General features: G+C 39.8%; 1 protein-coding gene across 2 annotated transcripts in view; it reads left to right on the top strand.

Moving 5' to 3' along the window:
* Window positions 1-7,281: 7,281 nt before the first annotated feature.
* trdn (triadin) overlaps window positions 7,282-15,934 on the top strand; it is a 38,837-nt gene continuing 30,184 nt past the window's right edge. The window contains exons 1-4 of one of the 2 annotated variants that reach the window (XM_034130634.1): window positions 7,282-7,396; window positions 9,608-9,661; window positions 13,836-14,045; window positions 15,578-15,628. In XM_034130634.1, coding sequence (XP_033986525.1) covers window positions 13,856-14,045; window positions 15,578-15,628 — 241 coding nt within the window. In that variant the 5' untranslated portion in view covers window positions 7,282-7,396; window positions 9,608-9,661; window positions 13,836-13,855. Of the gene's footprint in view, window positions 7,602-9,607; window positions 9,662-13,835; window positions 14,046-15,577; window positions 15,629-15,934 lie in introns of both variants that reach the window. The other variant, XM_034130633.1, reaches the window with a different exon arrangement.

Here is a 15,934-nt window from a genome sequence, read left to right on the forward strand (position 1 = left end):
GCAGTGGGGTTTGATCCTGTCACCCCCTGATCCCAACACCAAGGCTCTATCCACTGCGCCACACGCCATTACACACAAATGGAAATATTTCAAGCCTTTATTTGTTTTAAAGGTCACCTATCATGCTATTTTTAGGCAATAGCATAGGTCTCAGATATATAAAAATATATAAAAAACATGTCTATGAAGTGTTTTGCTCAAAATACCAAACAGATCACCCATTCTAGCCATGCCTCATATCCCTCTATTTCACTTCCTGTTTCAAAAGTGATGATTTGGGGTATAAAGCTTTAAAAAAAAAAGAAATTGATAAAAAAGAAAAAGGAGGGGGCTGAGCTCATGGGACCTCCCATTTGACACTCCTGCCCTCCCCCAATAAACACGTTTTTTATTCTTTATAATATAACTTTTTATTTTTTTTATTTACAAAAAATGATAAATAAACTGTGAACTTTAATGCTACGATGTATGTTATGTCAGATAGTAATATACGAGTAATAAATGAAGAACAGGTATGAAATACTATATGACAGTAAAACAAGAATACAGTTTAAAAGGGGAGTAAAATAGCCATAAATAAATAGAAAATCGGTTTACAGTTGAGAGATGTATCCATAGATCTCTTAATTTTGCTCTCAAAGTGCACCAGATTGATGCTTTTAACTTCAATATTAAAAATAAAAAATCTTCCCTAGAGGAGGTTAGGTCCGCCCCCCACTTAAAAAAAAGATAATAGCACTTTACCTCTGCTTACACCTATATGCCGTGAGCCGATTATTGAGCCTTCATTGTAACAGTCGCGGGTGGACTGTGTATGTGTGTGTGGGGAGTGTTGCAGTAGAACATTCCACTGTAGCGCCGGTACATTGAGTTAATTTTTTTCTGAGACTCATTAAGTTCTGATATACCTTTGCTTACAGATGGTAAACCAACAATTATGGTGGTGATGCATCACACCCACGATCCTGATTACGATGTAAATGAAAGCAAGAGATCCGTGGACAACCCGAAAGTCTTCCTCACCGTGGACTTTCTGTACCAGGAGAGCAACCTCCTGAGATGCAACCGCAACAAAACCTCATTGTTGGATGTCCAGAGGGCTGCTAGAGCGCCCCAAGTCAAGGTAATGACTATATCTGATCTAAAACAATCAAGTTTACACAATATCAATGCAAAGTGCCCTGATATAGTAATACCTAAAGGAAAATTACTGAGGGTCCACCTCTAACATTTCAGAGTAACGTTTGTCTTCTTTCAGGTTACTCAGAAGCGATTCGTAAGAGCTGGCTTGAGATGTGAGGCTGGATGTTCAGGTAAGAGTTATGTTCAGACACTTAGTGATCACACCCGGCGGCCGTTTGATTTACCAGGGTGGGCCCAATGTTGTCTTCATAACAGCTTACATTTAAATATCTATGGGCCTACACCAGGGGTGTCAAACTCAATTTCATCGCGGGCAGGGTTGGGTTGTAACGGAATACATGTAACGGCGTTACGTAATCAGAATACAAAAATCAAGTAACTGTATTCAGCTCGCGTTACATTTGAAAAACGAGTAATCTGATTACAGTTACTTTCGTAAACCTGAAGTGAATACATTTTGGATTACTTATTGGAATTATTGGTGGAAAGATTTCCTCACAACATTTAATATTCATTACTAAAGGTACAGCCGAATCATCACAGCGCACAAAACCTATTACTGCCGCAGATGGACCAAAAAAGGGAGCGTTGGAAAAAAATGCGCGGGTCCGCTCAGTGAAACAATAACCACGAAACATGGAGGAACAAAAGTCTGCGTTTAAATCGTGTGTGTGTGTGTGTGTGTGTGTAGAGGTGTGTGTGGTTAAAACACATCAGCCTGCGGTCGCTCGTTAGCCTTTCTAATGATTCTGAAGGTAAACACAGTGAAGGCGGTGCGTGAAAGGCACTGCACGCTCCTCTTCTCAGAGGCTGAGTTAACCCTCCCGCTGCCTCCTGGTGCTGCAGAGATTTCATGAAGTGAAGGAGGTTTTCCTTCTATAAAACAGCTGTGGGCAGCAGATACTGTGAGTGTCACGGACATGAATTCATAGATCAAGGCAGACTGGTGCACACACTCTCCTGGTTTGCCAATCCGGTGCTTAAACAAATATAGCTCTACACCCCTGGCCGAAATGTCCTTAAAATGAAGTCCGAGTTCGACATTTTAATTCATGTCCTGCCAACACTGGCAGGACAGAAGGCGACACGCCCGTTCTAAGCCGTGTCCCTCACTCCTCACATCCCAAGCTGCATCCCCAAAAAGTGTATTATGTTGTTACATTGTTTCAGATGTTATGTTTCAGTTGTGCGCTTGATAAGCCATTAAAACAGTAAAAACACGTTCAGTTTCCTTTTGCTTTTTGTGTCTCCTGTACACCAAAACATACCCATCTGTGATGGAAAAATAAAGTAATCCAAAGGTAATCTAAAAGTAATCTGATTACGTTACTTTTTTAAGACACGTAACTGTAATGGCGCATTTCCACTACACGGTCGGCCTCGGCCACGCTCGGTACGGCTCGGTACGGCTTGGCCGCGTTGGGCCTTAACAGGGCCGACTCACTTCATGCTGCGCTTCCATTACAGTTTAGGAACTGGGGTAGTTACTATAGTAACGCAGTGTAGGCGGAGCCGTGACGTCATCTTCAATGAGAACTCCAGAAACACAACACAGCCGTTAGCTGTTAGCACTCAGAGCTCACAGCTCCTTATATATGTTCAGAAACTCGACAAAAGTTAAACAAGTACACACCACAGACTGCCTGTGTCATGGCGAATACAGTCGCTGCTTTATTTATGTCTGTATAGGCCGTTGTTGTGAGTGTGGACGGTCGGAGCATATACTGCGTTAGCTTAGCCAATCTCCATCTAGAAAAACACGCATTTTAAGAGGTTTTTCGCCTGCCGTCTGTCTGCAGACTTGTCAAAGCATTAATTCATGGTTTTTACTAACCGGTATCAGTATGTTGTTACTTCGGCATCATTTTGAAACGTGTATTACAATTAAATCACGGTCAAATATGTCCATCTTGTTGTAGTTGTAGCCCCCTTGCCAGCGCTCCTCTCTCTAGTTTAGCATACTCAGCCCGACTCAGCCCTGTTTGTTGGCCCCGATAGAACCACAATTTTGTCGGGCCAGAAAAGAGGTGAAAAAGTGGCCCCGGGCCGGGCCGGGCCGTAACTAGGCCTACTGGAAGCGCAACCAAAAACGGGCACGGCACGACACGGCACGCTTAAAGCGAGCTCCGCGCTGTAGTGGAAATGCGCCATAACTGTATTCGGATTACTTTCAGAGCCATGTATTCAGTAATCAGTAACTGATTACATTTACAAAGTAACCCTCCCAACCCTGATCGCGGGCCACATCAGCACTCAAAGGGCCGGTTGTAACTTTAAGACTATATAAAAATACATATATAAATATATAATATATATTAAATAATGTATTATATTACATTATTGCCTCTGCCTTGGATTATTATTAGATTAGGTAATAACTTCATAATTAACTACGTCTGAAAGCAGAAGTCTATGGCAAATAATTGAAAGCAAATATTCAACAATTACATCAATTGTAACTGATGGGCCTAATAAAGCTGTAACAATGCGTTCTCCTCCTGTTAGTGATATATGATATATACAGTGGGCATCATTGAAAAAAAGGGATGTTTTTGAATATAAAAAAATTGTAAATTTGACTCATTACTTTTTTTTTCTTTTTTTTTAGGGTTTACGGACAACTGGAAGTATATTTGGATTGCTGGTTTCGTTGTTGTTTTGGCATTTTTTATTTTTAAAAGATAATAAAAAAGATGTGACGGCTGTCGCTTGCATGCAGGAGAAACCCAAACAACACCATGTAGTGTATGATCACAATAAATGATTCATAAGGGAGAAAAAGTAATATGCATGTGTAATTATCTGCTTGATCTTGAATACAGAGGGATGCTATTATTGTGTTTACTGTATCATTTCTGTGAAGTTTGATTCAGATGAGTTTGATCATTTCAATTAATTGTTAAGCACAATATAGGGGAAAATAAAGGACAAATAATCAATCTGCATCAAGTAAGTGACTGGAGGTACAAGTTGTGTGGTATGTTTACATATTGAAATGTGTGTGCAGTAGAGAAGGGTACGGTCAAACCTCATCAAGATGTTATTACATGATTGCTGTTGATTTCTGCTCAATGAAATATCAAAAATAATGCTTTTGCTTCATAAAGAAAACAATCAAAATAAATCAATTTAAGTGATTCTGATGAAATGTGTCTCATTGTTGATAAAGATGATCAGAAAAACACAAACACTTGATCTTCACTCATAACAAGTAAAGATAAAATGTTTAGCTTCAATTACGGCTCACATGGCTACATTTGAAAGTAAACAAGTTTAAATACCAGATTATCTTTGGCTGATACCACGCCTACTGTAATAATAATGTCACCTGCCAACTCAACTCTGGGATCCTAGCCAGTCTCGCTAACAAAATAAATATTTAAGCTACAGGTTCTCCAGATGCAAGTTGAAAAGTCAAAGAATACAGGGCGTTGTTTATAACAACACATTCTCACTCCCAACTCGTACTATAGCGACGTTATGTCAGGATCCCTTGGCGTCACTATCAAACGACGTGGGGGGCCCTATAGCGTAGATTTTCAACTAACAGGGAGTCCCATTGACTTGCATAGAGTTCCCTGAACGTTGGTAATAGACGAGTTGGGATCGTGGAGAAATGCTCTCCGCCGACCCATTCTCACAGCGTTTATCAACCTTTTTCTTACTCAATATCAAGCCACATTTATTGTTTTTACTTCTTTATTTTAATTGTATAATGTCGGACTTTTGTTGCCGTCAGTTAGGGGGAGAGTAGGGGCTCAGAATACTGAAATCTGTATTGTTTCATCGTTTTTTCCTTCTAATTTTGTATTAACACACTCTCACTCCCTGAACGTCCAGGAGCGACGCTTGGTCAGGGTCCCGTGGCGTCCAGTTGTGACGCACCGAGGCTCCTTCAGCTTCATAAACGGACGCAAAGAGCTTTCAACTGATTGCAATGTATTCCCATCGGCGGCGGTATTTGACGCTCAGGGAAGCACCGCATCCGTTTATGTCGGCGGCTCTTAAAGGCAATGTGAGCGTCCATTCCCATTGGATAACGGAGAATTGTACACCCGGAAGTAAGTATTCTCCTTACTGTCGATTGATTTGACAGTGATATCTCCACTACTCATCAACTCAAAAACACCAGATTATCTTTGTTAATTAAACGACATTGATAGGTTTAAATTGTGTTCAATGCTTTTGTGTTTTTCCCCTTCAATTCTGAGAAACAACTTGTTTTCTCTGAAATGTGGAGCGCCAAAGAGACTACACTACCCACAATCCCCAGCTATTGTTGTGACGACGCCTGTCCACTTTGCGACAAACCTCGTGATACTGTAAGTCAACAAGCTCTGTGATTGGATGAAACATAAATTCGATTTGTTTTTGCATGTTTAACTGGGAATGTTTTCATGTTCGCTGATTGGATGTTTTAGCCGCAATGCATGTTGGGATATGGTGTTAATGCGATATGATATCCGAAAGAAAAATCAGAGTTTAGGATGGCCGAAGACACGACACTACCCATAATCCCCAGCTATCGTTTGGGACTACAGCCCCGTTGACAAACCCTGTGATTAATCTTCAAGCTCTGGGATTGGATGTTGGAGTGGCAGTGCGCCAAGGTTACGCCGAGTGCCAAGCTCTTTGAAATGGAACGAAACCACGGCAGACTATTCAAAACTGGACTCGAACGCCCCCCCAGAACTACACATGCTGGCTATTCCAACTGCACGCCACGGGACCCTGACCAAGCGTCGCTCCTGGACGTTTAGGGAGTGAGAGTGTGTTGACCCGGAAGTAAGTATTCTCTCCGCTGTGCTTGACAAACCCCGCGATTAGTCCTCAAGCTCTGTGATTGGATGTTTGAGTGGCAGTGCGCCGAGGGTTACGCCGAGCGTCAAACAGCACTTTGAAATGGAACGAAGACCAGCGACGGCACATTATCCAAAATAACATTCGAACGAGTCCACCCCCCCACCCCAGAACTACACATGCTGGCTATTGTGTTTCGCTGGGCTTCGTTTTTTTAGCTTTTTTAGATTATGTTTTTATTATGTTATTTTAGTCTTTATTATTTACCTACCTTTATATTGTTTTATTTATTTCATAGGTCTTAAAGGATTTTATCTTATTTTATTAATCTAACATGCTTCAATAGCAATATTTCTTTTTACGTTGGTCTTTTTTATTTCTTAATCATTTAACCTTTATTAGAATTATGGCATTTTTATAACTATTATCTTTTTATTTGTATTTTATATTGTACCTATATGTTCATGGGGTCAAATATTTTATATTGTTGCATCGACTCAGTTGTCTTGTGTCTTATCTGTCAGAGAGAAACCATTATTTATTTTAAATCTATTATCATACATTGGACCTCCTTGTGTCTATTAACCTGATAAAGTGTTATATGTTGCTGCATTGACAGGTCGGTAAAGTTCTTGACAAATAATCTGAGTGGAACTTCTTGTTGTGTATTTTTAACTTAACTTGTAAAGCACTTTGAGCTGCATGTGTTCTATGAAAAGTGCTATATAAATAAAGCTTTATTATTATTCAGCTGTCTTTATGCAAACAATAATACTAATTGTAGGCTCTAGGGGGGGAAGTGAAGAAGTTGTCTGTCCCCAATGTAACTCCCTCCTTCTCTGCACTTGATGACAGCTCTGCCCCGACTAGAGGAGGTCTGCAGGGGGCAGGGGGGGGGGGGGGGGGGGGGGGGTTATTTAAAAGGGAGGGGGGTGTAGGACTGGTGGGGTGTAAGGTCACGCCTCTGGCCTAAAAAGGCGAAGCAGAATACCAGCGGCAGGGAGAAGGTCTAAGAATAACTCAAGGCCTGGGGCTCTGAAACATGGCATGAATGCAACGGTACCTCATTACATTCAGGCTTATATTCTGACTAATAAAGACAAATAAAGAGTATAGATTGGGGTTTAATAGATGTTTAAAGCAGTGTGGATCTGTAATGACGTGCAGAAACATTGTCTGGTGAGGTAAAGTTACCGTAAAGGCTCTCTCCATTCGTTCTGTTCCCATCGGCCGTCACTCCCACTGGTCTAAATCTGTCAGAACAGTTAGAGGGGGGGTGTAAGCTGCTGTATCTACAACCATATTCCCACCCTGGCAAAGGGCAAAGACAGTGATCACCTTAAATTGGTCTCTGTCCGTCTCCTCAGCCTCTTCCCCTGGAAATCAGGACCAATCACTTGGACCCATGACACGTTTTTTACTTCTGGATCAAGACGAGAAAACACAGATTTAAGTAAGGAGATTAAGGAAAGAGGTGTAGAGTTTCCGGTGGGTTTTCACATATCTTCTGCACCACATGACGTTCTGGGATTGGAATTAAACACTGGGATTATATCGCGAGGACTCGAAGGATCTATTATACATATTTTCATGGCAGCTTAATCTGCACAAAAGGATTTACTGTTGGAATTGCTAAAGTATGCCTGAGACAGTTGAAGGTAAGGTATTACTACGTTAAGTATTCCCAACACCTTGTGACATGAAGGAGTTTCCATAATCTAAATGTCCTGTATGTTTTGATCTGATGCCGGGTGTGTAGGGAAATTTCCTGATTGGAAGTATCTAAAAATATGGTGCTATCATGTATCGGCTATTTGTAATGCAGCTTTAGGACCTCGCTGACTTCTACAGAGCTGGATCAGTCAGTATCAACACTGTACTTACTGCATGAAACCATCTCAAATGATACTGTTTTTACTGTGCATTCATACTGAAATGAGACAAATAGGAGGGCTCTGAAAGCAGAAAGGAGCTGCTAAAGTATCTAAACTTAATGACACACACACATATTAAAAAACACACACTGCAACGTCTTTTCTCCCAGATTGTGTTCGCAGTTTAAAACAGGTGTTTCACTTTCTAAATGAAAAACATAATCAACAACACACCGAAACTTGACCTGTTTAGGTGAGGTGATACATCCTGAGTTATAGGCAAGTTTCTTCTAAATCAACAATGACTTTTGGTTTTACACTGGACACAAACACCATGTCTCCTAGGTGAAAGTCGTGTTTGTTTGAGCCACCCACTACCACACAGACTTTGATTTGAAACATAACACTATTTGTGAAACAACGTCATGCAGGACAACATCGATTCATTCAAAACTTTATCCACAATGTCGTTTTGGTTGTATTGTATTATCATTTTTTGAAGAACAGGCTGCGCAGAGAGTAAGTAAGTAAAACTTTATTTATATAGCACCCTTCTCAACACGAATGTACAAAGTGTCTTACAGAATACAGTAAACAATACACAATTCAAATTACAACTATAACATGTAGAATAAAAGGCATACAACACAGCAAGTAAAACATAGGATAAAACACCAATGAAAAACAGCTACAAACTCACCTCCTCCGACGCCCCAAAGGCCTGTCGGAAAAGGTGAGTCTTTAGCTGCCCCTTAAAAATATCCACTGAGACAGAGGCTCTTAATGTCTGGGGGAGTTCATTCCAAAGCCTTGGAGCCACCGCCTCAACGGCACGGTCCCCCTTAGTTTTTAGCCTGGTTCGGGGCACCTTCAGGAGGCCTTGCTCAGAGGAACTCAGGGCCCGGGTTGTGCTGTAAGGGTGGATAAGGTTGAGAGGTGTTTTTATTAACTTATGATGATTACAGGTCTTCTTTTGCTTGATTGACAGCCCTATGACTTTATGAATGATCTTTTCTTTAACAGAAAACAAACATTTCATAGTTGGAAAAGCACCATTTTCTTAGTAGTTCATTACGTTTGGCAACCTCAGTATAATTCGGCATACCTTCGACTTGAATAAAAAAAGCATATCAACAAGTTTAAAAAATCAAGATAACAAGACGGTCATTCTTTTTGAACTAGCAATGACATAATAAATGTAGTCACAGTGTTTTCCGAAGATAAAAAATGTTGTTTTTGACAATTAACTTAATACACGGAACACATTGAAACGTTGACTTTAAAATGTATTACGTAAAGAGATTACAGCTAATTGTATTAGGTTAGTTGAAAGCAATAATATTACGTTTAAATACAAATATCAGGTTCAACTTAATTCCATTGCTTTCAACTAACCTAAAATACAATTAAGTGTAATCTGTGGACGTGATACATTTAATTGTAGTCAACTTTTCAATGTTTTCAATGCAGCTTTTCCGGACCTTTTAACATGTTGTAAGGTCTTCAATGTATTGGATATGACAACTTGACAATTTATACAAACTACCGTCGCTGATAGAGACGGGAAATTTGGTTAAAATCTCCGGAAAGAGTGAGTGTGCAACCTCAATGCTTACAACGAATGCTCTCATGGTGTTCATGTTGAAGGTTTTTTCCAATAACATGTGATTATCTCAGGATATCCAATCGTCTCATGATAACCTCTCAATAATCTCATTATTACACGACAGTACATCGGGGTAACGGGGCTTCTTACCTTGTTCTCCTGAATCTTTCATGTCTTCCTCCAGGATATCTCGTCCCTCTCACATGGCCATGAGGACTGACTGGGACAGACTGTAAAAGTATGGAAGCCCATTATCATGTTAGAGATAACATTATTATTGAATCTCAGAATATTGTTCCTATACAAAATATAAATATGAGAACAATTTGGTGTCTTGAGGTAATAAAGTTTAAGTCAAGATCACTAAATCTGATATTTTGAGATTGCAAAATATATAATAATTTGTTACCTCATGAATTGTGAATTGCTGTCAATACATTCCTGAACAGTCAAATGTTTTATTAATGGATTTTGCTGTGGAAATAAAACACGGGCTGATTCCATTTCCATTTGTAGGAGAGTATTCATGTCAAAGCGTTATGAATATTGTGTTTCTTAAGTAGTTTTTGGCAGCAAGCGTGTTTCAAAGTTATTAGTGGAGTTATGACAGGTCAGTCAGGACTCAGGAGTGTTTAAAAAGCTTTCGCTGTGGAAACTGTCCATACTTGGTGAAGTGAGTTGATGTTTGTGAGGCAGAAAGCAAGTATCAAGTACATATGTGTGAAAAAATGGTTATAAAAAAATGTACATTTGTCCAGTTCTGGCAAATTGTTTGTATACAAAAATACAAACAATCTGAGAAATAGGCTTCGGATCTGTGACTTGTTTATTGCAGGATTAGGATGTGTTTGACACTTTCTTTACACTCATTATTGTATTTGAAATGATCTTTATGTACAGTTTGCAGTGTAAACTCCAGCAGATGCACAACACTCATGCTACTTATTAGCATGGACGTGCTCAAACATCCAGATCTTAAAGGTCTCTGCCGTGCTCAGTTCAGCTCTGTGCTCTTATTTAGGAAATGTTATGGCTTCACCTCCATCTATTCTGACTGGACGGGCGACAACTAGCTCCTAACGACTGTTTTGGGCTGTCATGGATACCCAGAGAGAGAAACAACAGAAAAGTCGTCCACACAGGTCAGCCATAAAAGGAGGAATCTTACATGGATGGCTGGTCACACCATTTAGAGTTGGGTTTAAAAAGATGGGGTCAACAGAGGCAGACAAGTGAAGGGGGGAAGTGATTATGTTATTTCTCATGAATGAGTGGATTTGTTTGGCCTGAGGGTGGCACCTGAGGAGAGGTCAAGGGTCAGAGGAATAACTATGTTTTAAGTTCCTAGAGGTTTGTTGCTGTATGATTACACCAGTTGGCATTCTTTGTCAAATGGTGGTTTTGGTCTAATAGTTGAAGACGTTTCGTGAATTTAACAAATATGTAGATTTGATTACTATATAGGTCAACAGTACGTGTTCAAATCTATCAATAAAGACCTGGAAGAGGAAACAAATCCCTCTCTACTCAACAACAAAGACTGAAATGTCACATGTGAGATATTACCCTCCAGTGTACTAGTATATTAATTGACAGTTAGACATCATCAGACTGTGGTTTTACTGGGCACCTCCCAATATAACCTCAGTAAGACCAGTGGTACCATGGTTGAACTAAGAAGCCTCCAATCAGTTTGAGTCACTAACTGTTGTTTAGTGTTAAAATGAACGTATTATATTATAACATTTAATTTGTAGACTTCTTGATAAAGACAATGTCAAAATCGACCATAATCTGTAGGCTTTAGAACTTCACCAGTTCTTCATAAAGTCTAAGAAAGGCAGCTGATCATTAAATGTTTACATTTCATATTTCATTGCAGTGTGGTCAGTACTTGTATCATGATCTGGAAAGACGAGGAGACAGAAATCAGGATGCTAAGGCCACAGAGCAAGTTGTTAAAATAAGAAATTCATAGCTTTACCATCTTTTTTCTTACGTATGTCTTTGAGTATTTTGTTTGGTATTCTTTCTAACTTCCTCTTTGATATAAAACACAGCACAACATTTACTCACACAACCAGTAGAGGCAGTCAAAGCCATGACTTTCATTATGCACGAGCCAATTGGAGCTTTCTTATGCCGTCATTCATATTTTGGACCGACCTGTGGGAGTCAGAGTAACGATGTTAGACAGAGGTGTGTGTGTGTGTGTGTGTGTGCGTGTGTCTGTGTGTGTGTGTGTGTGTGTGTGTGTGTGTCTGTGTGTGTGTGTGTGTGTGCGTGTGTGTGTGTGTGTGTGTGTCTGTTCAGAGTGCTGCAAAGCTTTTTGAGTCAGCAGTAATGGAGTACCCCTCTGTAGCTGCCAACAGCCAGCTGAAGAAAGTCAACAGGTGGCCTGAGCTTCCCACACACACCAGACACACACACACACACACACACACACACACACACACACACACACACACACACACACACACACACACACACACACACACACACACACACACACACACACACGCACGCACACACACACACACACACACACACACACATACACACAACACACACACCAGACACACACACACACACACACACACACACACACACACACACACACACACACAGAGACACACACACACACACACACACACACACACCAGACACACACACACACACACACACACACACACACACACACACACACACACACACACACACACACACACACACACACATACACACACACACATTTGCAACTAGTGTAGGCTGACATATTTGACCAGGAAAAATATGTAATTTTTAGTTATTGGGTACCGTCCGTTTAAAATATGGATTAGGGGCTTTATATGAACTTATATTGGAGTTGGTGGAGAACAAAACAGAGGTAAAATAACAGTTAGTATTGGACATGTGTACGATGGACACAGCAACATGATTTTAAAATGAATCTTGGTCCTTGAATGTAAGCTAAAAAAGGTAGCTTGCTAACACTAGTGGCTTACAGGATAAGTTAATATATTGTGTGTAAATACACGAGACAGGGTGAAACTTGGACCGTACCACTACATTACTAATGTCTGTTGGGTTGTACAAGTCTAAAGGGGGTCCAAACAGTCCTTTCTTTTGTAACATTCTCTCACGAGGTTTGCCTTTTGGTGTTTTAGGTCAATTTTGATGTCAAATTAATATTTTTAGACTTCTATTTGAGTGCATAGTTTCAATGGTTCAACTTTTTGTATTATTTTCTTTTCTATAGTTAATACTATACTGTGGTCTTGATGTATTTACAGATAACTCTAAAAGATCTGTGTACTTCTTCCTCTCTTGTACACATGATGTTGTTTATTATTTTGGAAATGTATTGATACTAGTGTGTTAATCATGTAGAATATTAAAGGTCACCTATTATGTAAAATCCACTTGTTCATGTCTCTTCTACATCAACATGTGTCCCCTCTTCCTCATGTCTCTTCTACATCAACATGTGTCCCCTCTTCTTCATGTCTCTTCTACATCAACATGTGTCCCCTCTTCTTCATGTCTCTTCTACATCAACATGTGTCCCCTCTTCTTCATGTCTCTTCTACATCAACATGTGTCCCCTCTTCTTCATGTCTCTTCTACATCAACATGTGTCCCCTCTTCTTCATGTCTCTTCTACATCAACATGTGTCCCCTCTTCTTCATGTCTCTTCTACATCAACATGTGTCCCCTCTTCTTCATGTCTCTTCTACATCAACATGTGTCCCCTCTTCTTCATGTCTCTTCTACATCAACATGTGTCCCCTCTTCTTCATGTCTCTTCTACATCAACATGTGTCCCCTCTTCTTCATGTCTCTTCTTCATCAACATGTGTCCCCTCTTCTTCATGTCTCTTCTTCATCAACATGTGTCCCCTCTGTGGAAAGAGACTCTGAAAGTTTCAGGAACAAAGATTCTTTCTCTTTTTGTCCTGATCCATTTCTATAAAAACCTGTCTGAAAATGAGCTGATCAGATTTTGGCCACTTTATGATGTCATAATGATGTTTTGTCTTGTGTAACCATTAGCCAATCACCAACCAAGGTAACCCCCCCCCCCACCTTATCACCTGAATCTCCTCCTAGAGCGCCATTGAGTTCTTTTTAACCAAATCTCTCTCAGAGGGGCGTGGGGAGGGGCTCCTTATTTTCATCTAAAGTAACAGACAGAGAATCAGCACTTTTGAAACAGGGCTGAAACAGAGGGGATTATGGGATGCTGCAATGATCTGTTTGGTGTTTCAGCCAATCAGAGACAGGCTCTGTATATATCTGAGACCTGTAATATATTGATGAAGAACAGTATGATAGGGGACCTTTGAAGGATTTAGATATAAAAAGCCATATTTCCTGCCCTCTATGTGACCCCAGTTTCTCTGCTCCTCAGCGCGGTCGTCCACCACCACGATGGTCATCGACAGTAAGACTGTGGACCCCGGGCCGGCGCCTGGGCAAAAATCCAAGAAGACTTTAAACGAAGAGCTCCACTCCACGTTCAGCTCTCCTCTCGCCTGGATCCTGGTCCTGGCTCTGCTCATAACATGGTCCTGTGTTTTTGTCATCATGTTTGATCTGGCGGACTACAAGACCGTCTCGGGTAAGTGTTTACTGAGAAAAATGGGCATGAAACTGCAGAAAAACCCGCAGTTGGAGATCATAAATATACATTCTTATCCCACATTTTACTAAGCTAGTCAAGTAAGGCATATTGTGGCACATTTTTTGGCCCATTTGGCTATGTTTTGGCGCCATATTTGAACGGCTCTTGATAAAATATGGCTGCTAGATTGATTAGGTTTTCACAGTACTCGGGTGAATTAAAACAAGACCAGTTAGTGGCATTTAAACCCGTTTTTTTTGGGCAGTGTTGGTGAAAAAAGTAACTTAGCATACAAGCTATCACTATCAATATGCTACCCATGGTTTAGTTCATTATTGAATTGACTTAGGACAGTTGGTTAGAGATTTTAAGTGAATTACTTTTCTGTGTCAAGATGAATTTATTGCGAATGAAGGATAATGTTTTAAGGGCTTTGGACAGGACTTAAGTTAGATTATTAAGGGCTTACACGTTTCCTGGGATGTTGGTTTGGATTTAGAAGTCCAGCGACATGAGAAAGCAATGTAATATACATATAGATACACATAGCAACCAGGTGAGCAAATGACAAATGATGCTTTCCATTCAGGCATTAAAACTCTTGCACATTTCACAAATGATCTCGTCTTTCTTTAAGGGTTTGGATGAAACTCGTGTAAGCATTTTCAACGTGGTCTAACACTTCTATCAACCTCTGTGTTGTAAATGCTAAACTATAAAAGAGGGGTAGTGTGTTCACTGGTTTTAGCCTGGAGTTAATATCATGTATACAACAAGAAAAGGTGTCTTCTGATAGGTTGTTTTATAACATAAAGCCATGTTAATAAGGGTTGAAATGCTGCATATTATTAACTTTTTGAAGTTTTCTAGAAGTGCTTTTAAGAGCTATGTTGCCCTTGTGAAGCTGAAATGATTACACTGTATTCTGTATATTGTTATGTATTTCTTGTATGTTTCTCTTTCTTCATTTAAGAATGATTCTTCATTTATTCTTAACTCGTTTTCATGCAACACATCTTACTACCCTGGTATAAAATGTACTAATTTTCATGTATTTTTATACTAAGTTGCAAGCATTGGTTCCACTTCTCCTCACCACATTAAAACAAACAATGCTTCCAAAACTTCATCCATTAATTTCCTGTTTGTGTTCAACTCAATTTTCTAACCCTAACATCAACCTTTTAGTTCAAACTCCTTCATTTTCTAAACATTTATACGTTAAACTCACTGTAAAACCACAAGAAGTCATGAACCTGGAATAACGTAGTAAAACCAAACCATAGCAGTGCATATATGTTTCCTAGACTACAAGTATTGCTCATAATTTCATCTGGAAACAAATGACAAAGAACAAGGACGTGAAATCAAGTGGTATTTATAGAAATATCAACTTCTTTATTGTTCTTTCTGACATAGTATTGATAAACATAATCTTTAGTGTCATCATGCCATCACAAAAACCCCTTCTTCACTCTCTTATCTTATCGTTTTCTTCTCCACTTGCTAAATGTCTTTGCTTATTGCAGGTCGCCCACCTCCTGCCGTCAGGAAGGTTTTAAAGGATTCAGGCCGTAGAGGCAAGGCAACTTACCTGCTACTAACCCTCAGACCAGAAGCTTTCTCCTAAACATCTACTAACTATCTAACATTGACTGCTAATATAAGCTATCAATGTTACACAGACTTCTAAACAAGCTGCTTTTTATCTGCATCTCTGTCTGATACTACTTGAGTTTTGGCTGAACAAGTATTTTGGATGTTTATGTATTTGAAGCATGTTTTTCTGTTGTTTAAAAAAGGTTGCATTTTGCGAAAATTTGAATATTTGCTTCAGGTGAGTTTGATTTATTGAAGCAGTCCTGAAAGATATGCTATCTGAAAAA

This window comes from Trematomus bernacchii, unplaced genomic scaffold (assembly GCF_902827165.1).
Source record: "Trematomus bernacchii unplaced genomic scaffold, fTreBer1.1, whole genome shotgun sequence".
In the NCBI taxonomy this organism is placed as follows: Eukaryota; Metazoa; Chordata; class Actinopteri; order Perciformes; family Nototheniidae; genus Trematomus; species Trematomus bernacchii.